The sequence below is a fragment of the Microcaecilia unicolor genome, chromosome 3 (genome assembly GCF_901765095.1).
Source record: "Microcaecilia unicolor chromosome 3, aMicUni1.1, whole genome shotgun sequence".
Taxonomy (NCBI): Eukaryota; Metazoa; Chordata; class Amphibia; order Gymnophiona; family Siphonopidae; genus Microcaecilia; species Microcaecilia unicolor.
Genome location: NC_044033.1, coordinates 342,451,682 through 342,477,884, shown reverse-complemented (window position 1 = coordinate 342,477,884; position 26,203 = coordinate 342,451,682). Strand labels below are relative to the sequence as shown.

The window sequence follows — 26,203 nt, the reverse complement described above, 5'->3', positions numbered from 1 at the left end:
CTCTGAGCTCCTTCAGTATCCAGGGATGTATCCCATCCGGCCTCATAGTGTTGTCCACTTTCAGATTCTCCAGCCGTTTATAAACTCTTCTATAAATGGCACAGTATTCACTCCATTCCCAGATGTTCCCTTGGCAGCCAACCACGGTCCATCTCCAGGAGTTTCCTCCATGAACACTGAAAAGAAGTAATTGTTTAGCACATTGCCTTTCTCCACATAGCCATTCTCATTCAGTCTTGCAATTCCATTCCTATCTTTTCTCCTTTCTCCAATATATCTGAAAAAAGTAGTCACCTCTCTTTACATCTTTAGCCAATTTTTCTTTCGCTTGCGCTAGCCATATTTCTCTCTTCGCTTCTGTGAGTTTAATTTGATAATCTTTTCCGTGATCCTCTTGTTGCGTTCATTTGTATTTCTTGAACAAAGCCTCTTTTGCTCTTATTTTTCAGCTACTTGTTTGGAGAACCATATAGGCTTCCTGCTTCTCTTGTTTTTGTTTAGTTTCCTTACATAAAGATCAGTTGCCATATTTATAGAGACTTTAGCTTTGACCACTGATTTTCCACAGCTCATATGCCTTCCCACGCTAACAGCTCCTTCTTCAGGTAGTCACCCATTTTATCAAAATCAGTAAGTCTGAAATCCAGTACTTTGAGTTTTGTGCATCCACCTTCGCCCTTATATCAAACCATATTGTGTGATGATCACTATTGCATAGATGGGCATTCGCCCGAATATTGGAAACACTGCCTCTATTCATGAGCACTAGATCCAGCATCAACTCTTCCCTCATGGGTTCCGTCACCATTTGTCTGTGCAAGGCACTTTGACAGGCATCCACAATCTCCCTACTTCTTTTCGATTCTGCAGATGGGACGCTCCAATCCACGTCGGACAAACTGAAATCTCCCACCAATCTTTTGAATATCTTCTATCAGATCCTTGTCTAGCTTCTCTGTTTGTGCCGGAGGGTCTGTAGCTAACCCCCGTGTGGATACAGGTTCTGTCTTCTCTTTCCAGGACTATCCATAAAGCGTCTTCCTTTCCCCAGGTTCCCCACATTTCAGCCGCTCTGATATTGTCTCTCACATACAGCGTCACTCCTCCACCTCTTTGGCCCTCTCTATCCTTCCTAAAAAGATTATAGCCCGGTTTGGTCACATCCCATTCATAGGAATCGTTGAACCATGTCTCTGTAATAGCAACAATATTCAAGTTTTCTTCAAACATCAGGGTTTGCAAGTCTTGAACCTTTTTACTTAGACTACGAGCATTTGTGCTCATTGCTTTCCATGTGCCCATCATTACAGTACAGCCTGTTATTTTTCCATATATTACCCCATGCTCCTATGTATCTAAACCTTCTTTACACCAAGACTCAAGCCATTTATTGAATTCCACTGTTTTGCGTAGTCTTTCCTCTCCCTTTCCCCATGTAGGAATTACTTCAAAAAAAGCCACAGTCCGAACCAAAGATTTCAGTCCCTCCCCAAGCTTCTGGAACGCTCTCTGTGCTGTAAACTTGATATTGTGGGCCAGGTCATTTGTCCCCTAGGAGAAATGACATAATCGCCATACTGGGACAGATTAAAAACACCCATCAAGCCCAGGTATCTTGTTTCAAAACAGTGGCCAATCAAGGTCAAAAGTATTTGAGAATCCCAAAACAGTAAAAATGATTTCATGCTGCTTATTCTAGAACAAGTAATGGGTTTTCCCAATTCCATCTTAATAATGGTTTGTGGACTTTTCTTTTATTAACTTGCCCAAACTTTTTTTTTTTTAAATCCTGCTCTGCTAATTGTTTTTACCACATTCTCTGGCAACAAATCCCAAAGATTAAATTACATGTTGAATGAAGAAGTATTTTCTGATTTGTTTTAAAATACTAAATAGCTTTACTACATGTCCCCTAGTCCTTGTGAATCGCTTCTTTACTCTTTGCAAAGTACATCTACCCATGATTTTATAGACCTCTATCATATCTCCCCTCAGCTGTCTCTTCTCCAAGCTCAAGAGCCCTGACCTCTTTAGCCTTTCCTCATAGAAAGGTTGTTATCATCCTCTATCATTTTGGTTGCCCTTCTCTGTAACTTTTCTATTTCCACTATATCGTTTTGGAGATGTGGTGACCAGAATTGCACACAATAGTGGAGGTGCACTCGAACTGTCAGTGCAACATACCCTGGATACCAAGATACCACAAAACTCCCTTCTCAGCCCCTCTTTACCATCGAGGGTCTGTCTTGGAGATTATTTCAGTTGCACTACCTGATCTCCTTTCAGATGAAGACAACAGCAGCCAAAGTATTCCCAAACCAACTCTTCTACCATGAAGTAAAGAATGCACCAAGGTAACATGATCCCTCTCACTTTATACTTTCTTCATCTTCACAGAAGGAATGGTAGGCTCCCTTTCCCTGCTATCACCAGTTCCTCTGTTTAAAGGCTCCTCTTCTGCACATATTCTCCTTGTCTGTACTCTCATTCTTTCCAACCCAACTGAAGATGGAAAGAATGATACAAAAGGTGTGAAGAACGCTCGTCCGTCTGTCATGGAGGGGGTGCAAAAAACTAAAAAAAAAAAAAGTTTAACGGAATGGGATAAACTTAGCACGTGAGAAAAACAAATAAAAAGACAAAGTTTGAAAATTGTCCAGAGAAATAAGCACCACCCCCCCAAAGAAAGAAAGAAAGAAAAAAAAAGAGATCCAATGCATTTTTATTACATACAGAAAAACTAGGTAGTTAGAACTCATTTCAACCTCTCTCCCTATACTCTACTCTACCCCCCCCCCCCCCCACAGCCCTAAAATTACCCTCTCCACAACTGTCTCACCACCCCTAAAAGCTGCCCAAATGGCCTGCCAACTCACTAATTGTCCCCATACCCAAAGACTACCCCACTCACCAAATCTGCCCCAACACACAAATGCAAACAATGAGGTTGGAAAGAATTCCATGAATCACGCTCCTCCACATGCTTTCCCCACTTGTTCCCTTGGCACTTCTTTCTTCCTAGTTCTGGCCAAAACCAGCAGATAAGCTACTGAAGCACTCAACTAAAAAACTGCTGAAGTGGTGGAGAGGCACCAACATACAGGTCCACTGTCTTGGAACCTAGGACCTGCAGAATAGAACCATTCTCAGGAAGGAAGGGGGGTCTACCATTCTGCATGCGGACCTGAAGAACAAGTAGCATCAGAGCCCTCGAGAGACCAAAATCATGTCACTCATTACTATCTAATATTTTCCGAAAATCTACAGCGAGAGCAATGTGAAGTTCCCCCCGAAGTAGTGTCCAACAACTCCGAGTGTTTCTGTAAGGAACACAGTAAAGACACAGCTGTTTGCAACAAGGAGTCCACCCCAGTCAAACCCTCTGTCCAGCACTACCTTCCCATGGAAGGGAATGAACTGCCTGAATGCTATTTCTTATTGCCTCTCAATTTGGATCACCAGTATTTGAAGAAGGACCTCCCACAAGTACATCCTGCCGGCCTCTGAATTTTGGTTCTAAAAGTTCCACGGTATCTTCAAAAGACTGTTACCCCCCTTGGAGAGGATGAACCTGCACAACAAGTTCAAGTTTGTTGCATCTGCCACTCTGTACAGGAGCTCCAGAGAAACATGGCTGAAACAATGTAGCCTTGTATTGAACTAGCTCCAATCAGGCAATATGGAAGAACTAACCAAAGGATCTCTCCTAGTATCCCTTACCTCCATCATTCAAGCTTCACTAGCCATTAACCCATTGAAGAGCAGTTAGATCCCACACAGGAACGTTCAAATCCTCTTTCTTCTTCATACTCTTACCCGCAGAACGTCACCATTCCCCTGAATAGGGCTTACTACACATAATAGAGAATTATTATGGAGCCACTGCATGAACAAGAGAATAATCATGGAGCCACTGTGTAGAAAGAGACAGACTAATACAAAAAAAGAAAGATTAAGAGACTCAATTCTTTCTACCATGAAGGTCCCTGAATACTGTACTTCCCTCTAAAAAAATATATATATTATATATGGTTTTACAGACAACCCCCTTAAGTGAACCAACTCCTTATCCTTTTCACCAGGAACAGAATATAAAACCTTTACTTTTAAAAGGTGGAAATCTCAGTCTGAGGAGATCCGATCTCCAGCTTTGGACATATCAGGAAGCTTTTTTTTTTTTTTTGGGGGGGGGGGGGGGGGGCTACAACTACCCAAGAATATAGAATTCCTCTACAGATTACCATCTTTATGTCCTATCCGAGAGCTATCCATAGATCAAGCCTTACAAAATAAGGACCACCAACTTCTCTCTCATACAACCTCCATGTTCTGGTGGGGGCGGGGAGGGGGAAGAGGGGCATTAGTCTGGTATGGCCAATAAAGAAGAGTACTTCCAATTTTGAAGACCACCTACCACCAGGGTCTGTCAAACTAGCCCAGCCCCTTATTACCTTTGAAGTAGAACTACTGTAGAGCAGAGACCCAGAAATGTTCCTTATGTTACTGAAAGGAAGACACATTTTGACATCCTGCATCTGCACACTCGTTACCCTTACAAATAGCTCCTTTTGGAGTCCTTTTACTAAGCCACGCTAAAAAGTGCCTGGCGCTGCTGTCAGCATGTCGGTTTTCCGTGCACTGTGGCCACTTTTAGCGCAGCAGTAAATTGGACTCATTCAGTTTATTTTTTTGTAATGGTCACATGCTAATTTCCCCATTAGCACATGGCCATTACCACTGGAAGCCCTTACCATCACCTATTTAGGAGGCTGTAACAGATCCTACACTAATCGGTTAGCACAGGCACGCCAACTCTCTGCCCCCCCAGGCACGCCTCCTACAGCAAAAAAATAAAAAATAATTTTTTTTTAAGGGGAAGTAGCTTGGCCATCAGCACGTTCTACCGCTGGACACGTTGGCGCATCATACGGTAGTGTCCTTTTACTGTGCAGTAGGCCCACGTTAGGCCTAACACACCTTAGTAAAAGGGCAACCTTTATTTGGTCCATTGATTTAATTCAGATATTCCCAAATCTGCCAATGCTTCTTTAATATACTCCATCTAAAAGTTGATATTTTTCAGTCTAGGCCATGCCTTTATTCCTCCATAAAATCACACCAATTACCACTGGAAAAAACTCCTCTCCTTTGGACTGAAGGTCAAAAAGAAATTGCTCCAGTGGCTGCCAATGTCTTTTTTGTTTCCTTTTTCATTTTTAATTGAAGTTTTAAAATAGATTGCAAAAGTCAAAAGGAACAGATATTTATCTAGCTGGGCAACACCTGCATATAGTTTGGGAATACGCATAGATTCAACATTTGAGGGTAAAGTTCATGTTCATAACTTGGTGTTCAGCATATTTCAAAAACAACAGTTTTTTTGTAGCAGATCAGGACATAATCTAGATAGTCTGCAGAAACTGTTTCGTTCGTTCATAATGTCTCACATGGATTACCGTAACTATCTTAGTACTACAAAACATTACTAGCAAGATTACAGTTGCTTCAGAATTCTGCTACCATAATCATTTTGTTAGAAAAAAATAGTTTGCTAGAGTGATCCTATTATTAAAATCCTTGCATTGGTTATCAGTATAAGCCTGGATCGAGTATAAAATTGTTTGGCATTTAAGTTGATGTATGAGGAACGTCCACAGTATGTTAACATCTTTACTGAACATTAAGACTAATCTAGTATCTAGATCAACTAACTCATCTGAGCGTTAATTACCTTCAGTTTCAGACTAGTTTGATTTTGCCTCGTAGAAAAATGCTTTTAAATATTGCTAGTTCTACATAAGTATATTGCCATAATGGGACAGACCCAAGGTCCATCAAGCTCTGATTCCTGTTACCAACAGTGGCCGATCCAAGTCACAAGTACCTGGCAAGATCCCAAAACAGTACAATATTTTATGCTGCTTATCCTGCTTATGCAGTGAATTTTCCCCATGTCCATTTTAATAGTCTATGGACTCTTCTTTAGGAAGCCATCCAAACCTTTTTTAAACCCTGCTAAGCTAACCACTTTTACTAAATTCGCAGGCAGTGAATTCCAGAGTTTAATTACATGTTAAGTGAAGAAAAATTCTCTCTGATTAGTTTTAAATTTACTACTTTGTAGCATCATTGTGTGCCCCCTAGTATTTTTGCAAAGAGTAAACAAGCGATTCACGTCTACCCATTCCACTCCATTTTATGGAATTCTCTACCTAATATCAGAAGTGAAGCAAACTATTTGAAATTCTGAAAACTTTTGAAGTCTTAGGGCCTGATATTCAGCCGGGGGCAACCAGCGTTTTGCTGATCGCTGCCAGTGTTAAACCTGGAAATTCAATGCTCAGCCATGTCCTGGCACCAGCATTGAACTTTCGGGTTTCCAGAGCTGAATATCGGTATCTAACCAGCGAAGTGCAGACTGTGCCCCCAGAACAGCAGGTTTTTAGTTTGGCGCTAATCAGTTATTTTTAGCTGATTAAGTGCCACTGAAAAGTAGCAGTTAAATCACAGTTAACTGGCCAGGAGCCATTTCTGGCTGGTTAAATTGCTTTGAATATTTATTGGGACTGGGATTTATTAACCACCTTTATGAAGAGATTCACCCAAGGTGGTGTACAGCAGGTACAGTTTAACATAAAGCTTACAATTTTGTTAACAGCATAACCAAGAATAAATATAAATACAATAAAAGAAGTAAACTTGAAAACAGTACACTGAAACCTAACTACTATGAAACAGTATCAAAAATATACACATTTAACAGCACTGGAATTCAAATACCAGAGATATAATACCCTTTAGTTATTTACTTAGCATTTTTTGTAACAATATTTTATGCGGATATATATGAGCTAGTTTTCTGAACAGAACTTTGTACAATTTTTTTAACCCATTAGAGTTGTATTATATGCTATGTTATTCCTGTGGTTGGCACAGACTTTGTAGGTCAGGGTACTGTATAAAGTGTTTTGTTGGAACTCAAGCAACTACTGTACCTAGTTGGACTTCAGTAACTAAGTTACTAAAGTGAACTTTTTTTTCCTTCAAATTTGCTCTCATTTAGGGCCCTGTTTACTAAGCCGGGTCTTCAAACTACAGCTTGCAGACCAGTCAGACCACAAAGGTCCTGTTTCTTGATTCTGCTGTTTGTTGCACTGGCTGTACCTGGTTTACAGAGAAGTTCTATCCCCTTTCCCTTCTCCCATTATTAAGTGGCAATGGCAAGGGAAATTTTCCAGGCCCCACTAGCAAAAGATGGCTGGACACATGATGTATAGGTGCCTCTTCGAATTCCACAACCTGCTGGATCAGAAGTGTCTCTCTTCCACATGCAGCCTTTTTTGCTTTCCAGATGGATACGGTTCACATCCAGTGCTCACATCCTTGGGAGGCACAATTAAAAGGGTAAAAGGTCAGATGCTGGGGTAATTGTATGCTTGTGGTTGCTCTCTTAACTTAATGGGAGCAACAGGGCAGATAAAACTAAGTCACGTGGAACTGTGAGGTTAGGCAGGTTTGGCCTTCAAGAATGGCAGGGCTCAGCCGAGAATCATTATTCCATCACTTCTCTGGCATTGAAGAAACTATTGCCAGTTACTGCTCAGAATCATACATAAGAAGGATGCCAGCTGTGGTTATGGCAGGTTTTTGTGATTACATAAGAACATAAGAGTAGCCATACTGGGTGGGACCAATGGTCCATCTAGCCTAGTATCCTGTTTTCCAAACAGTGGCCAAGCCAGGTCGCAAGTACTTGGCAGAAACCCAAATTGTGGCAACACTCCATACTATAAATCCCAGGGCAAGCAGTTGCTTCCCATGTCTGCCTCAGTAGAAGACTATGGACTTTCCTCCAGGAATTTGTCCAAACCTTTTCTAAACCCAGATACGCTAACAGCTGCTACCACCTCCTCTGGCAAAGAGTTCCAGAGCTTAACTCTTCATTGAGTGAAAAAATATTTCTGTAACTTCCTCAAGTGGCCCCTAGTCACTTTTGGAACAAGTAAAAATTGATTTACTTCTACTCGTTCTACACCACTCAGGATTTTGCAGACCTCAATCATATCTCCCCTCATCCGTCTCTTTTCCAAGCTGAAGTGCCCTAACCTCTTTAGCCTTGCCTCATACGAGAGGAGTTCCATCCCCTTTATCATTTTGGTCACTCTTCTTTGAACCTTTTCTAATTCCGCTATGTTTTTTGAGGTACGGTGACCAGAACTAAACATGATACTCAAGGTGCAGACGCAACATGGAGTGATATAAAGGCATTATAGTGTTTTCGGTAAGCCCTTGCCTAATAATTCCTAGCATCCTATTTGCTTTTTTGGCCATCGCACACTGAGCAAAAGATTTCAGCATATTATCTACAATGACACCCAGATCTTTTTCTTAAGCGCTGAACCCCCCAAGATGGACCCTAGCATCAGGTAACTATGATTTGGATTATTCTTTACAATGTGCATCACCTTGCATTTGTCCACATTAAATTTCATCCACCATTTGGATGCCCCGTCTTCCAATTTTCTAAGGTCTTTCTGCAGTATTTCACAGACCACATGCGTTTAAACATTATCTGCAAATTTGATCACCTCACTTGTCATTCCCATTTCCATATCTTTTACAAATATGTTAAATAGTACCAGTCCCACTTGTTAATATTCACTCAGATGCCCCTTTATCTCACTAAAATAAAGAAAATAACAGTGATAGGTTCATTCCTAGTAAGACTACAGAAGCCTTGTTAGTATACTGTAATAGCTTCACACCCTTGCAGATTTTTCATACTCATCTGTGTAAAATTATAAACTTAAAAATGCATTCAAGTAGTTTACCGTTTCGGTATGAAAGCACAATTGTAGAAATATTCAGAATAAGAAACCAAAGTATCGATTGAAGAAATCTTCATACGTCACAGCAAAAAATTAACACTATTTCCAAAGATTGCCTTAACGAGGCCAATAAGTGTCCCATCACAGTAACTGAGAGCAGATTAGAATAGTTTCAGATGAAGAATAAAGCTGTTTCTGTTGTATGAAGTAAATTTGAAGCAAAAAGGTCTAAAAGGTATCAAACACAGAGACATCATTAGAACTCCTGAATAAAGTTATTCCAAAGGTACAGATTGGGGGAATGCTATAAGAATGTGTTTGTCTTTCAGGACCATTTTAAAAGGGGAAACAGTTTGGCGCTACCAAGACACTGTCTAAAATCAGGCTGTGCTTCCAAAGGAAAACTGCTGAGGAAGATCATAGAGATCTTCTGAAGTAATCTAAGAGCTACAGAGGACTCTTGGGAAAATGCTGACTGTTCAGCAATTTCAAGATTACTCCACACACATTGTCCATATGGAAGAAAGGCAAGAAGGAACACACTACTGAAGCAAAAAAAGCAAATGTTATGCAGTAGTGCCGAAGCCAGATCCGACATTTTGGGTGGGCACTATGTGTATATATATGTAGTGTTTCTTGGGCTACTCCTAAATAATGCTTTAAAGTGCACTTAACAGATTTTTAATAAACAGTCTACCCAACAGCTGTGATACATCAACATAAACCACATACATACTCAGAACCTATGCTGCAAACCTTACTACCAATTCTGAACACTCAAATATCAATAACAGTATCTTTAAAGGCAGCAGCGAATATACACAACAGCAGTATGTATCCTGTTGGAAAAACCAGACAAGTCAGACTCGTAGATCCCCACACAAACCACATGTCAGAAGAATTTATCTGGATCACATGCAAAACACATATCAATCCTCATGAATTCCAGAATAGAGACCAAAAATTTGAAACTGTCCTGTAGCCTTACCCTTCCCTACACCCTAGCACTCCACCTTTCTAGCCCAGCATCAGCCCTACCCTTCCCTAACCACCCCCATTACTCCATCTCTGTAGCCTAGCATCGGCCCTACCCTTCCCTCCAAACCATCCCAGAGTCAGCCCTATCCTTCCCTTCCTACCCCACCTCCATCCATCCCTAAAGCCTGGAATCTGACCTAACCCCCCTCCCCATCCATCCTTGTAGTCTAGCATCAGCCCTACCCTTTTCCTCCAACCCCCCTCCCCCCTAAAAAACAGGAATGCCCTACCCCCACACGGAAACCCACCCCCACCTATAAGTCTACTACCCCCACTGAGTGTGCATATGCGAGTCCAGGTTCTAAGAACTCACTGCTCAGGGCTCACATGCTGTGTCTGCCTAGTACAGGGGAGACCCGAGCCATGACAGACCGGTGTGCACGAGCCACACAGGGGGGTGGGGGGCAGGCACTGTACACGCAGGCCGCACGCCTAGGGGCAGGCGCTGTGTGCGTGGGCCTGGGGGCAGATTACAGCAACCAGCATGCAGTAGCAGCCTTGATGATAGAGGCAAATACAGCCACGTACCAGAGCATTCCCAGTGCCAGACATCCAATTTCCCCAAGCGCTGCAGCAAGAATTTAAAAAACAGGAGGGAGTTCTTCTGTTTGCTTACTACCGCTGGAGGCTTCTACATGCTGCTGTTCAGCCTAACAGGCGCCTAAGAAGAAAGGCACCAACTGGCAGGTCAGAGAGACTGGGTGGGCCTGAGCTGAGATTGAGTGAGCCTGGGCTCACCCGTAGCTACACCCTGCTATGCAGAATATCATATGGCTAAGAAACACTTAGCGGGTAACTTTATACAGCTCTCCACGTGCTGTTTTACACACCACTGTAAGAGCCATTTTCTGTGTGTATTTCACCACATGTGTATACGTACTAAGAAGATGGCATAAACTTATAATGTGCACTATATTCAGATGTTCCAGGGGGCAGAGGAGAGAAAGGTACAATGTGCATGTTTATTTTATATAATGTGTTTATATACATAATTGACGAATTTGCACTCTTTCAGAACAGGTGTAAATTTATACGCGAAAATTTGATCATCATTAGGGATAGTGCTGGGTTCCTATTTTATAAAGGCACATTTTTGGACATGCCACATAAGTGCTCTTTTATACAACTTATTCCCACAGAGACCATGTCCACATGCTGTCACGTCCAGAGAGTCCTTGTGCTGTCCCTGAAGCAGTGATGCCCTGGACTGGGGATCGAGTTCTGTTCCAGGAGCAGAAGTCAGCAAGCCCAGTGCTTCACCTGTGGTGACTGCCGCTCCCCAGCGGTTCAGCCCCTGGGTGGCCGACAGGACTTGGAAGGTTAGGGGCGCTGAAGTACCAGAACAGGAATGGACAGGGAGACCCAAGAGGTGGCAACGGGAGAGACAGGCAGGTGGCAAGCAGAAGACAGCGTCAAGGTCCAGGTCCAGACAGGCGGCAAGCAGAAGACAGCTCAGGCAACGGTAGACCGAGGATCCAGAAGAAAACCAAAGTTGTAGCTGAGGTCCCGAGAGAAAGACTGAGCTGGCTTAAAGAGCTAACGGCGTCCAACGTCAGAGAGGGAAGTGCCCTCACAAGGGTAAGCCACAGCAGACAGGAAGGGAGGTTAAGCAATGGGAAAGAGCCACATGCACTGTGCCCACCCCGACGTGAGGAGACAACTGCCCCACTTCCAGTCCGGCGCTCCCCATTCAGACCAGCTCTCAGGTAAGGTTTGTGACACATGTAGAGATGATTCTGTGGTCTCGAAAGTCTAAAGGAGTGGCCTAGTGGTTAGGGTGGTGGACTTTGGTCCTGAGGAACTGAGTTCAATTCCCACTTCAGGAACAGGCAGCTCCTTGTGACTCTGGGCAAGTCACTTAACCCTCCATTGCCCCATGTAAGCTGCATTGAGCCTGCCATGAGTGGGAAAGCGCGGGGTACAAATGTAACAAAAAAAATAAATTAAATAAAGGGGAACATTTATTGGCATTGCTTGGAAACCGAGATAAATCCATTGAGACATTAACCCCAAAATAACGAATAGAACGAGGCAACCAGCAAAACTGAAAGGCTTGCTTCAAGTCAGCCAGCACAGAACAAAAAAAACCAAAAAACAACAAAAATTTATACCAAATGCCGATGAGGAGGTGGGTGCTTAAATCTTACTGGTTCAAATTCTTATTCAGTAAGTGGCACTGTGAAATCTATGGTACATTTGAATTATATTGGAGGTAGTTTATGTATTGGATTAGCAAAATACCTCCTGAAAGATTGCTGCAGTTATTTTTAGGAACCTATGCATCTGACATGGTGGGGGTGGCATATGGTCACTTCAAGTGATCACCCCCAGCTAAAGCTAAAGACAAGATGTGACAGTAGAAAAAAAAGCAATGACAACAACAATCTTAATAAATCACTTTTTATCAACACAGCAGAAAGTGAGACTAAACAAAAAACTAAAGAGAAGACAAAAATGGAAAGTGATGACCACAAATGCTCACAGTCTAAGCAACAAAGTTCATGACCTACAAGCCCTCATGTTAGAGGCAGACTTGGACGTTGTTGCAATCACTGAGACATTGCTCAATGATTCTTACCAGGCTATAATCTATTTAGGAAGGATAGAGATGGTCGTAAATGTGGAGGAGTAGCTCTGTATGTGAGAAGTGATATCGCAGCGACTAAAATGACAGGGGCCTGGGGAAAGGAAGAAGCGATATGGATCACCTTAAAAAGAGATGATGGAACCTCTGTCCACATGGGTGTTGTCTACAGACCTCCGACACAATCGGAGGAACTAGATAAAGATCTGGTCACAGATATCCATAAGTTGGGAAAGAAAAGAGAGGTGCTGTTGCTAGGAGATTTCAATCTGCCAGATGTGCATTGGAAAGTTCCATCTGTGGAATCGGAAAGAAGTAGAGAGATCGTGGATGCTTTTCAAAGTGCTCAACTCAGACAAATGGTGATGGAACCCACGAGAGAGGGAGCGACGCTGGATCTGGTGCTCACAAATGGGGATAGTGTGTCAAATGTCCGAGCGGGTGCCCACCTGGGCAGCAGTGACCATAAAACAGTTTGGTTTGATATAGCAGCTGAAGTAGAGGGCAGCCACTCAAAACTCAAAGTCCTGGATTTCAAGCATGCTGACTTTAGTAAAATGGGGGAATACCTGAGGAAGGAGCTGATGGGCTGGGGGAACATACGAGAAGTGGAAGGGCAGTGGTCCAGGCTGAAAGAAGCTATAAATATGGCCACAAACCTTTATGTAAGGAGAGTCAATAAGAGCAAGAGAAAAAGGAAACCGATATGGTTCTCCAAGCAAGTGGCTGAGAAAATAAAGGCTAAAGAGTTGGCGTTCATGAAATACAGAAAAACTCAAGAAAAGGAACACAGAGAGGAATACCGGATAAAACTGAAAGAACTACTACTACTACTATTTAGCATTTCTATAGCGCTACAAGGCATACGCAGCACTGCACAAACATAGAAGAAAGACAGTCCCTGCTCAAAGAGCTTACAATCTAATAGACAAAAAATAAATAAAATAAATCAAATCAATGTGAACGGGAAGGAAGAGAGGAGGGTAGGTGGAGGCGAGTGGTTACGAGTCAAAAGCAATGTTAAAGAGGTGGGCTTTCAGTCTAGATTTAAAGGTGGCCAAGGATGGGGCAAGACGTAGGGGCTCAGGAAGTTTATTCCAGGCGTAGGGTGCAGCGAAGTCTGGAGTTGGCAGTAGTGGAGAAATGAACAGATAAGAAGGATTTATCCATGGAGCGGAGTGCACGGGAAGGGGTGTAGGGAAGGACGAGTGTGGAGAGATACTGGGGAGCAGCAGAGTGAATACATTTATAGGTTAGTAGAAGAAGTTTGAACAGGATGCGAAAACGGATAGGGAGCCAGTGAAGGGTCTTGAGGAGAGGGGTAGTATGAGTAAAGCGACCCTGGTGGAAGATGAGACGGGCAGCAGAGTTTTGAACCAAGAGAGAGAGACGTCTGGCGAAAGCGCAAGAACAAATGGCTAGAAATGTAAAGAGGGGCAACAAAAATTTCTTCAGGTATATTAGTGAAAGAAGGAAGACTAAAAATTGAATGGAGAGACTGAAAGATGCTGCGAACCGCTATGTGGATAATGATGAAGGAAAAGCAAATTTGCTAAACAAATACTTTTGTTCTGTTTTCACTAAAGAAAATCCTGGAGAAGGACCACGATTGATTGGCAAAAGTACATATTAGAATGGAGCAGATATAGCACCATTCACGGACGCGAGTGTATAAACAACTTAAAAATCTAAAGGTAGAGAAAGCCATGGGACGGGATGGGATCCACCCCAGGATATTGAGGGAGCTCAGAGAGGTTCTGGCGGGTCCTTTTAAAGATTTGTTTAATAAATCCTTGAAGACGGGAGAGGTTCCGTGGGATTGGAGAACAGTGGATGTGATCCCTCTTCACAAAAGTGGTGATAGTGAAGAAGCTGGAAACTACAGGCCGGTAATTCTCACTTCGGTTATTAGAAAAGTAATGGAAGCGATGCTGAAGGAAAGGATAGTGAATTTCCTGGAAACCAATAAGTTGCAAGAACCGAGACAACATGGTTTTACCAAAGGTAAATCGTGCCAAACGAGTCTCATTTAATTCTTTGACTTGGTGACCGGAGAATTGAATCAGGAATGTGCTATAGATGTAATCTACTTAGATTTCAGCAAAGCTTTTGACACGGTTCCCCACAGGAGGCTCTTGAATAAACTTGACAGGCTGAAGATAGGACCCAATATGGTGAACTGGATTAGGAAATGGTTGACAGACAGACACCAGAGGGTGGTGGTAAATGGAATTTACTCGGATGAGGGAAAGGTGAGTAGTGGAGTGCCTCAGGGATTGGTGCTGGGGCCTATTCTGTTCAATATATTTGTGAGTGACATTGCCGAAAGGTTAGAAGGGGGTCATTCCATGCCAAGTGGTCTAAACCTTCCCACCATCATGTCTCCAATTTTGTTCAAATTTTATCTGTTGCACGAGTCAGCCATCATGGACCAACGCAATACATCGCGCACACAAAATATAACATACTTTGACCTGAGTAAATGGCTACTTAACGGTGGCATTGCAAAACAAAAACACATCAGTGTTGTAGAGCACAATTTTCTCTTTCAGATGATACTGTTCACAAGCTGATTCAAGCAGACTTTTTAAATAATTGGCTTTGAACTTTGGTACATTTTACCATTTGCGCTGACAGTGCCAACTTTGAATTGATCCTGCAGGGCGGTTATATATGCTGGTTAGTTGCAAATCTGGCAGTATTATGTCCAGCACAAGCATAATGCTTGTTCAAAATTTCAAGTCCGTATCTTTGTTTGCATGGAAGTTGTTGCGGTCTGAATATTGGTCCAAATATGTTCCGATGAGTCGTGACCAATTTTGATGCACACTTTGAGTCAACTTGTTTGACTGGATTTTGCATCCATAATGTTAAAATGTATTTCATCAGAATTAGCATCAAAAACTGTACAGGATTTGAATTTTTAGCCACTCTTATAAATATGTGTTTGGATTTTATTAGACCCCAAAAATGGCATTTTGGTAAATGTTGCGCGCTCATGGACTGACAACCTTTCAGAAAAGGGGTCTAGATCTGCAACTATTGCAGTTATGACCTCAAATTTTGGGAAACTTCGTTTAACACCTGACTCGCGCAACAGATAAAATTTGAACAAAATTGGAAAACATGATGGTGGGAACTTTTTTTAATTTCAGACCACTTGGCATGGAATGACCCAAGGTAAAGTTTGCCTTTTTTGCAGATGATACCAAGATTTGTAACAGAGTGGACAGCCCGGAGGGAATGGAAAGCGTGAAAAAAGATCTGCAGAAGCTAGAAGAATGGTCTAAGGTTTGGCAATTAAAATTCAATGCAAAGAAATGCAAAGTGATGCACTTAGGAAGTAGAAATCCACAGGAGACGTATGTGTTAGGCGGTGAGAGTCTGATATGTACAGACGGGGAGAGGGATCTTGGGGTGATAGTATCTGAGGATCTGAAGGCAATGAAACAGTGTGACAAGGCAGTGGCCATAGCCAGAAGGTTGCTTGGCAGTATAAAGAGAGGTGTGACCAGCAGAAGAAAGGAGGTGTTCATGCCCCTGTACAAGTCGTTGGTGAGGCTCCACCTGGAGTATTGTGTTCAGTTTTGGAGGCCGTATCTTGCTGAGGACGTAAAAACAAAAAATTGAAGCGGTGCAAAGAAAAGCTACAAAAATGGTATGGGATTTGCGTTAGAAAACGTATGAACAGAGACTTGCTGACCGGAACATGTATACCCTGGAGGAAAGGAGAAACAGGGGTGATATGATACAGACGTTCAACTATTTGAAAGGCATTAATCCGCAAATGAACCTGTTCCGGAGACGGGAAGGCAGTAGAACTACAGGACATGAAATGAGGTTAAGGGGGGCAGACTCAAGAAAAATGTCAGGAAGTATTTTTTAACGGACAGAGTGGTGGATACTTGGAGAATTCCTTTATTAAATAAAACGGAAAAAACCAATATTCAAGACATTACATCATGCCGTTGTAAAACCAGCCCCACTACACTTTTATACAAAAAATACAAACCCGATAAAACCCGTCCCCCCCAAATCCCCCCCACACCATACATTCAAATCAACTTCAAGCGGACATGCTTCCACCAAACCCCAAAATTATGTACCCCCCCCCTCCACCTTTTCCCAGCGTGCCAATTCCTGGACGGCTCGGACAATGTCCCAGGAAACCTGCTCAGCCGACCTGCACTCCTGGCGCATAGACACCCCGCATCGAGCCACCCACAGGCAGTACCTGATAATGACTGATATGAGGAAGGCGGTACCTGGCTCCAGCCGCCCCGTCCCCTGCTGCCTCCCGTACACCCAGTCTGCATAGGTGTAGGACGTGAAGCTGGGGATGGCCAACAAGGCGGCCACTCTTCCACAAACTGCTCTGGAGAATGGACACACCATAAGGAAGTGGTCCATCGTCTCCAGCTGACCAGCACACTCCCCCCTCGGGCAGTTTCGGTCCTGCATGCTTCGGTGCATATTTGCCCTAACATATAATTTACCGTGAAGGGACAGCCAGGCAATGTCCCTGTACTTGTTCGGGAGTCGTCTAGATGAAATAAAGCGCAGGCCCTGCCTCAGCACGGGCCCTGGAGCATCCCTAAGAGTCAGGGGAGATGAGAAATGCTGGGAGCGAACCCGCTCCACCCAGCTCTCCCTCTGCCCCGCCCTTATTTCCTCCCATGTAATGTCCCACAACCGGACCAGCTTTACTAAGGATTTGTAGTAGCCTACCCCCTCCGGGAAACCCTTCCGCAACCTCCCCACCTTCCCCCCTCCCCACCAAGGGCCCCAAAATCCCTCCCACCACTGCACAACACTTTGTGCCCACCCTGGGGCCTCCGGCCCTCCCCCCCGCCCAAGGTTAAACTGGATGAACAGGGAGGAGAATAGCAGGACAGGGTTTACCATCCCCACCCCCCCTTCCTCCCGTGACCGGTAAGTAATATTGCGTTTTACCGGGTTCATCCTGTTGCCCCACAAAAGTTGAAAAAACACGCTGTACAATGAAGTGAAACAGCATTCCGGCAAAAGGCAGATGTAACTCAAGAAGAGAAACATGGGGACTATCTGGGTCTTCAACAACCGGACCCTGTCTGCCATGGACATCCGCCACCCCTTCCAACGATCCACCTTTTCCCTTGCCTCCGATATCTTTTGCTCCCAACTCTCCCGCCCGTAATCCCCCCCCCCCCAAAATACACTCCCAACACCCGCATTCTTTCAATCCCTGCAGGAAACCCGCCCCCTAGGTTAAATCGCCGTTCCTCTGGACCCACCCACAAGCTAGTACACTTACCCAGGTTTACCCGTGACCCCGATGCCTTGGAATATTCTTCAAGGGTCTCCCGCAGCATCCTCCCCTCCCTCTGGTCTGCCACCCAAACGGTGACATCGTCTGCATAAGCGATGACTCTCAATACGTTCCCTTTGCCAACCTCTACCCCTCTGAGCCCTCCCACCCCCCCCCCTCCCAGCCTCCGCACCAGGGGATCTATGGCAAAAGCGTACAGCAGGGGGCTCAATGGGCACCCCTGCCGTACCCCTGCCGTGACCCCCACCTCCGCCCCCCTCCATCCATTCACCAGGGGAAAAAATCGCACCCCAGCATACAACAGTTGCAGTTGTGCGATCCACTCCCCCGGGAAGCCATAGTGATCCAGGACCTTCCACAAGAACTCCCACTGCACTCGGTCGAAAGCCTTGTCCTGGTCCAAGGCCACGACCAACCTACCATCTCCCACCCGGCTATGTTCCAAGCCCTCCCTCACCCAGGCTACTGCCTCCAGCACCCCCCTTCCTGGGACCCCACACCTCTGCGGGACTGCTAGCACTTCACCGGAGACCTTCCTCATGCGAGCATGAAGCATGTGGGCGAAGATCTTCCGGTCGCTGTTCAATAGTGCTATTGGTCGCCAGTTCGCCACGTCTTGAGGATCCTTGCCTTTGCTAAGGAGGACCAATGCTGATCCTCCCATAGACTCTGGCAAGGATCCTCCTGTTCGCGCCTCCTCCCAGAGTTCCAGCAAGAGCGGCGCCAGCTGGTCCCTGAACCGTTGGTAAAACTCCGCCGGAAGTCCATCCGGCCCCGGCGCTGTTCTGCGCCGCAAGGCCCCAATGGCCTCCTCCACCTCACCCAGCGTCCACGGCTGCGTTAAGACCTGAAGATGGGGCCCCCAGTTACCCACCCCCGGGGTCCCCTCAATATATCTTCCCATGGCCTCTGTCCCCAACTGTAGGTCCGAGAAAACCCGCCAAAATGCGTCCCCACCACCCGCAAAATACCTTCCCTGGATTCTTGGAGCACCCCCCCCTCATCCCTAAACCCCACCACCACCCTCCTCTCCCTTCGTTCCTTGCAGCAGTCATACGGGTCCGGACCAAGCAGCTTCCCGAAGTCCCGCTCGTAGACGAGGGAAGAGTAGCGGTTGTACTGTACTCTTTCAACCTCCTGCTGCAGTACCTCAATATCCTCCCTCCTCCCCCCCCCGGGAAATTAGATTATCCCGTCGCTTTCTCAGGGCGATCCCCAACCGGGTGGCCTCCCTTCCCTCCCGCCTTGCCTGACGGAGAAAAAACCCTCTGGTGCGGTGTTTCAGTACTTCCCACCAGTCCCTGAGGGAAGGGAAGACACCCTGAATGGACACCTGGTCTGCTAGGAATTCCAGGTACTCCTGGTGCAACACCCCCTCCTTCAACCATTTGAGATTCAATCTCCACAACCCTTTCCCTAGCTTGCACGCCCCCCCTCCCCCCAACTCTATCATCACCATCCTGTGGTCAGAGAAATCTACTTCCACCACCCTAGGTGCCTGCCTACATGCCCCTTCCCGAACTAGAAACCGGTCAATTCTGCTCCTACAGGTGCCCCGTGAAAAGGTGAAACCCTGATTCCCACCACCAAGTGCAATATGTACATCCACCAGCCTTGCTCCTTTCATAATCCCCGCTAGTCGAACCCCATCATAACGTACTTGTGGTGCCCGCCCCCCCACTATCCTCTTTCCGTAAGATAGTGTTGAAGTCTCCTCCCCACACCAACTGCCTTGAAGTGTATAGGTAAGGCTTAATTTTGTTGAACAATGCAGACCTTCCCTGTTTGCTTTGCGGTCCATACACATTAATCACCCGCAAGGCCACCCCCCGCAATATTACGTCCAACACCAAACACCTACCAATACCCAGCTCCACCACCCTCTGAATCTCTACTTTATTGGTTTTAAAGAGGACGCCTATCCCCCCATACCTCTCCCCGGCCAGACCCCAAATAGAGGGTCCCCATCTCCAGGCCCTCTTTGCCCGCCGGATGTCCTCTAGCGTCTGCAACCGGGTCTCCTGGAGGAGGAAACAGTCCGCCTCCACAGCAGAGAGGCCATCAAATGCCAAGCTTCTTGCCCTCTGGGAGGCGACACTAGCCACATTAAGTGTGGCGAACACCAATAGCAGTCCCGCCATCAGTCCTCGCTACCACACCCCCCGCCTTCCTGGCTGCCTTCCCTTCTCTCCACACCATCATCCGTGGTCCCTTCCCCTCCACCCTCTTCTTCTTCCTCCTCCGCCCAATCCCGGACCCCTAGCTTAAACATCCCTTCCCCCACCCTTGCTTTCTTCCTCCCTATCTTCTTTTTGTCTTCACCCACCTCCCTCCCTCCCTGGGGATCATCAAGCGACCTGCCCCCCTCCTCTCCTCCCTCTTCCACCCCTACTACCTCCTCTTCTTCCACCCTTCCCATCAATCCCGCCTCCGACCCTTCCTCCCTCCCCTCACGGGCCTGCATTACTACATCCTTTCTTACCTTCCTTTCCTCTCCCGCCCTCCCTGCATCAGCCGTCACCTCCCCCGATCCACCCACCTCCCCCCCTACCCTTCCCCCCTCTTTGTCCCTCAAAACCCTCCCCCCCCCGTTTCTCTTTCCTCTTACCCGCTGTTCCCCTCACTCCTTCTCCCCTACCTCCCAACCCGTCCTGCCGGCTACCCCCATCCTCTACCTCCTCACCAGCCAGTTCCTCAACCCCTCCCTCCTCTTCCAAACCCCTGAATCTATTCCCTACTTCTATCCCCATTCCCACCCCGCTTCCCCCCTTTCCTCTCCGCTGTTTCTTGGACACCCGCGTCCAGCCCTCATCCTCCCCTTCCTGCCGCTTCCGACCCTCCCCCAAGCCCCCCCCCCTCTACCTGTCCCTGTCCTTCCCTGGACCCTTTCCCTCCCGCCCCGGGAACCTGATCATGGTCTGCTTCCCCTCCCCCCTCCCCCTGACCTGAACTATCCCTATCTATCTCCTCCTCACCCCCATTATGGGAGGCCCAAGGGCAGGCTCGAAATGCATGCCCCAGACCCCCACACAAGTTGCACCGAATAGACATACAGGACTCCGTGGGATGCTCCTTAGACCCGCACTTTCCACACTGCACAACCGGGCATGACATACTAAAATGTCTAAACGACCCGCACTTGTGACACTGCCGTGGCTGCCCCTTATAAAAGCAGAGAATCCGATCCCTGCCGATGAACGCCGAGGAGGGAATGTGCTGGGTGACATGCCCTGCCTGCCTCAGCCTAACCTGCGCACCCCAACCTCCAGCCCACACCCTACTGGGGTCCGGGAGTTTGGACAAGGGGGTACGCAATTCTGCGTACCGTTGTAGCCAGAAGGCCAGGTCCGCCCCTGATAGAGACTCATTTCGAACAAGAAGGGTTACCTGCACCAGGTCGGGTCTGCTGATCGGTACGGCCCGGTAGTTCTTCCAGTCCCCTCTCCCCCGTACCCCTTCGTATCTCTCCCAGAAGACCTCCATGCCTCGCTGGGTTAGAAAGCTGACATCGTATTCTGGTATATTCACTGGATGAATACAGGCATAGAGGTCCTCTGGGAGGAATCCTAGACCAAGGACCAATCTCAGGACCGCATCCCTGCTTGGCATCCCCCCCTCCCCCACCCATCTCAATTGTACCACATTCCTCCTTTTGGGAACCTGGCCTCCCCCCCCACCCCCCTCCCCATCCTTCCCCGCTGCCCCCTACCCCCCTAGTTCCCCTGCGCCCACCTCCTCCACCCACCACCGCCGCAAAGGACGGACCCCCACCCCACCGTCCCCCCCCCTTCTGCAGCGCGGGGACCCCCCCGCTCCTGATGCACCATATCCTCCTTCTCTTGCCTTCCCCGTTTCTCAGCCTCCCTCCCCTCCCTCCCTATCCCTCCCCCCAACATGCCTTGTACCCCTTCAACCAGCAAACCTTGGTCCCCTGCACCCCTCACCCCCCGAGCACTCGTATCCCCTGTAGTCACAGTGTCCATCAGTTCAATGCCTCCTGCAACAGAAACCCTGCCTGTCTCCCTATCGATTTGGTCCATAGGAACTTTGAGAGCAGGTTCCCCTATATAACTGGTCCCCTCCCAGTGCCCCTGCCCCCCTCCCGTCGAATCAACCCCTCCCCCCAGAGCCAACCACCCCGCTGCCTGGCCGGAATCAGAATCCCTAGTACCACCAGTTAAGTTTACTTCTGGTGCGCATGGCAAGGCAAGCACCCCTCCCTCCCGCCCAAAACCTGCTCTCTGGACCGGGTCCCTTTTTCCTCCAACGTTCTGCTCCTTCGGATCCTCCAGCCCCGCTGTTTCGCCAAGCGGATGAGGCTTCCCACACTCCAGAAGTGCCTGCCCTCTCACACATGGGGAATCTTCTGGCGCTGCAGCTATTTCCCCTGCCAGCCTTTGTAGCTGTTCTGCAGTCTTTCCTGCTCCCACAGCCCGATTGGCTGGAGCCTCTGCTGCCAGGCTGGTTTGTTGCAAACACTCTTGATCCTCCAGTGCTTTCTTTATCGAGAACCCCTCCTTTTCACCTGCTGTTTGTCCAGCTGCAGCACTCTCTGTCACCAGGTTTTCCTCTGCTAAAACCTCACCATTCTCAGTCTTTGGCAGTGCTGCAGCCTGCCTGGCCGTGACCTCCAGCCCCTCAGTGCTGCGTGGGCGGGGCCTCCCCAGCTGCAATGGAGTCAGTGTTTGTTTGCTGCTCTCAACTCCTGCTGCAGGCAATGGGCACAAAACCTGTGGCTGCAACTGCCTCTGCTGACCTCTTGCTTCTTGCTCAAGTAAGTTCTTCAGTTCTGCTTCCACTGGTGTAGAAAAGAGTCTCTCTCCTGAACTTCCAGCCCCTGTTTCTACAAGATGAAAAGTCTGGGTTTTAAAACTTTTTTCCTGTTCAGTTTTTCCAACCTCAGGTTCCCTTAACGAGCATGCCTCTCCAGCCCCACCTCCAGTCCTGCTTGCTTCAGAAGCTGCCAGAGACTGACTAGCAAGGTACTGCATATACTGTAATGTCTTTTGGGTACTGGGCCCAGGAAGCTCCTCTGGCCCCTGGGTGTTCTGGGGTCCAAGGTCTGAGCTCCTACTCTCCTTCTCTGTTTGCTGTTGTGACTGTTTGAAGGTTGTCAGGGCTTTTCCCCCCAAGGCCATTCTTTCTCTGTTGATGTAAACTTCTCTCAGAGGGTTCCCAGGGCCCTTTTTCAATGCCCCCAGCAAATGTTCTTTCTTTTGAAGAAGCTTGAGTAAACGGGTTACCTCCTTTGTATAAGTCTTGCGGTGCTCCACTGGGGCTAGTTTGCACAGGGCTTTTGCCATTTTAACCCGTTTCCCCAACTCCACCACCTCTTTTTCTGTGCTTTTTATTTTTCTCACCATTTGAATCAGGCCACTGGTCGGGTCCTCTGGATCCTGACTATAGTCTGTGAAATCTTCCTCCTCTGAGGAGTCACTGTCCTCCTCCTCTGACACCGGTAGGGCCTCCCGGCAGATCTCCATTACCTCTGCTCTCTCCTCTCTCTCCTCCGATCTGCTGTTCTCTGGGGCCTCCCCCAGCTCTCTCCCCCCCTCACCTGCTAGATGGCGTGCCACTGTGAGGGGGGTACCGGTCTGGGTTCCTCCCATGGAAGCCTGCACTCTTCGATCCACAGGGCTCCTTTCCCTCCTCTCTGGAGCCCTGCCAGAGAGGGAACTACTTCTCCTGGCCTTCTGGTCCCTGGCCCCAGGAGACCCCCTGGCCTGGGGCTTTCCTGAGGACCGCTCCCCAGGGACCTTCCTCATTTCTGGGGAAGGAGCTAGGCCTCACTCCCTTCCCCCTGGAAGCATGCAGAGCCTCTGGCAGCACTTCCTCCTCCTTCCAAGTCTCAACAGCAACTAACTTGGAATGCCCTCCCGCAGGAGATGGTGGAGATGAAAACGGTAACAGAATTCAAAAATGTGTGGGATAAACATAAAGGAATCCTGTTCAGAAGGAATGGATCCTCAGAAGCTTAGCAGAGATTGGGTGGCAGCACTGGTGGTTGGGAGGCAGGGCTAGTGGTTGGGCAGACTTCTACAGTCTGTGCCCTGAAAATGGTAGATACAAATCAAGGTCAGGTATACATAAAAAATAGCACATATGAGTTTATCTTGTTGGGCAGACTGGATGGACCGTGCAGGTCTTTTTCTGCCATCACCTACTATGTTACTATGACATCTTTTTTGGTTGCTAAGTACGGAGGGGGGGGGGGGGGGAATGGGACTTGATATAACGCCTTTCATACAGGCACTTATTTTGTACCTGGGGCAATGGATAGTTAAGTGACTTGCCGAGAGTCACAAGGAGATGTAGTGGGAATCAAACTAAAGAACTAAAATTGGGTGTGCGCTAAATGTTAGAGACACCAATGCATTCCTATGGGAGTCTAACATTTAGCACGCACTAAAAACGTGAGTGAGCCTTAGTAAAAGGCCCCCTAAGTGATCTCTGGTGTTGCAGTAATGGAGAAATTTTAAAGTACTCTGCCCACATTCCTGGATGTTTTCTTAGTTAATTAATATTTTTCCTTTACTCTCCTCTATTATGAGATTTGGAACCCCCCCCCCCCCCCCCCCCTAGCATTAAGCAATGAAAATAACCAGAAATTTTCAATTCAAGTCCACTACAGTAGGTTTCCTATGATAACATCGTTCTTAGCTTTTCTGTACAAGTTTTACCTGATTTGCCTATATTTGAAATTTCAGAAATACAAAAAATAAACAATCCCATCTTGTCAATAGGGATTGGGGCTAGGCGGTGCAGGGCAAGGTGGGGGCCCCACCAAATTGGTCTGTACAGGGCCCCGTAATTGCTAACAGTGGCCTTGCCCGTCGTTGAACCCTAGTTGAAGAACAGAGGATATTTTTGAAATGTGGAATCTACACACCCTACAGTAGTAGCTAGCTCCCAAACTTCATTTAGTGGACCAGGTCACTGAACTATAATTGTAGCACTATAGAAATGGTAAGTAGTAGAAGTAGCAGCTGCAGTCAATGCAAAAATAAATCCTGACAGCCACAAACTCAAAGAAAGTTGTTATACATATACACAGCTTTACTCACATGGTACATGGACAAATGGCCTACTTTTTGGAAACTGCCCTCAATAGATATGTGCCCCAGACCACCCTCAGTCCGCCCCTGGGAAGTTCTGTCGGCATTACTGCAAGTTGTAAAATCAATTAACAGACCAACTTTGGGGGCGGGTCTCCTTTGGGACGTTGGAGGGCAGGTCTGTCATCCCTGAGCAAAACATGAATTATCCACTTGAGCCGACTACTGTTGAGGAATAGGGTTTACTTCTGCATTTTAGGCGCAAGCCACAGGCACACATATACAATTAACATCAATCATCCCACACGTCTGACTCTCCTGAAACTCTGCACCAAACAGGGATCCGTCTTTTACCCGGACCCCCCTCCCCCACCACACACACACAATCTACCCTGGGACAGCAAGAAACTTCATCTCGCAAACAGCACAGGCTCCAGTCTAAACAAAGTTTAAACCAGTTGTAATATGGTTGAAAGGACTACCAGTCCCTCTCCCCTACCTAAGATCCCGCTCCCTGGATCCTGGCCGGTGCCCTCCTGGCTTCCCATCACACTGCCGCCGCTGCAACTCTGAGAGGCGGGAGCTTCTGTCTGAACTTGCACAATCCTTCTAGCAGCGCTGAGATTTAAAGACACACAGCCCTCAAACTATGATCTGGAGCTTCTCAGCTCTTTACAGCTTCTGAAGGTTTGATTGATTTCTTTCATTTTTGCTCTCCAGCTGGAACCTGCCTGCACCGAACATACATCATAAGAAAGACCACTTTTCAGGATATCCCTAATGAATATGCATGAGATGTTATTTGCGTACAACGGAGGCAGTGCATGCAAAAGTCTTCATGCGTATTCATTAGTGATAGCCTGAAACCAATTACAGTTGACACTACTCTGGCTGACAGTGGGTGGCTTTGTGACTGGTACTAGGCTGGGCTGAGAGAAAATGAGGTTGGTTTAAACTACAGCTGAATAGAGGACTAGGGTGGAGGAGGGGGGAAGGTTGTGAATGCTCTGCCTGTTTGAGATGCCAAGTTACCCATTTCCATGCTGGAGATTGTGGGACGTTCCTGGATTTCTGACCAGCCCATTCTGAAACATTATAGGACTCAGGAGGTTAAACTGAGAACAGGAGAGGGCACCAGGCTATCTAGCCTATTATATGGGTTGAAGCCAGTAGGTGTAGCTTGCTGGCAGTAGGCGGGATTTCAAGTACACCCAAAACAATAGCAAATGCTATTGAAAGCAATAGTAAAAAGATTATCTAATATAATAAAACGCACCGTGAACGTTCTGAAGACAACGTTCTGTGAAGCCGGAAGTTTGAAGCCGGAAGCTTCAAGCTGAAGCCTTGAAGCCTTGAAGCCATCTGACGTCACTCCCAGTGAAGCCTTCAA

At 46.9% G+C, this 26,203-nt stretch overlaps 1 protein-coding gene across 1 annotated transcript in view; it reads right to left on the bottom strand.

Moving 5' to 3' along the window:
- Window positions 1-25,543, bottom strand: part of SLC18B1 (solute carrier family 18 member B1) — a 75,451-nt gene extending 49,908 nt beyond the window's left edge. The window contains exon 1 of the mRNA XM_030198467.1: window positions 25,313-25,543. Coding sequence (XP_030054327.1) covers window positions 25,313-25,361 — 49 coding nt within the window. The 5' untranslated portion in view covers window positions 25,362-25,543. The remainder of the gene's footprint in view (window positions 1-25,312) is intronic.
- Window positions 25,544-26,203: the final 660 nt, after the last annotated feature.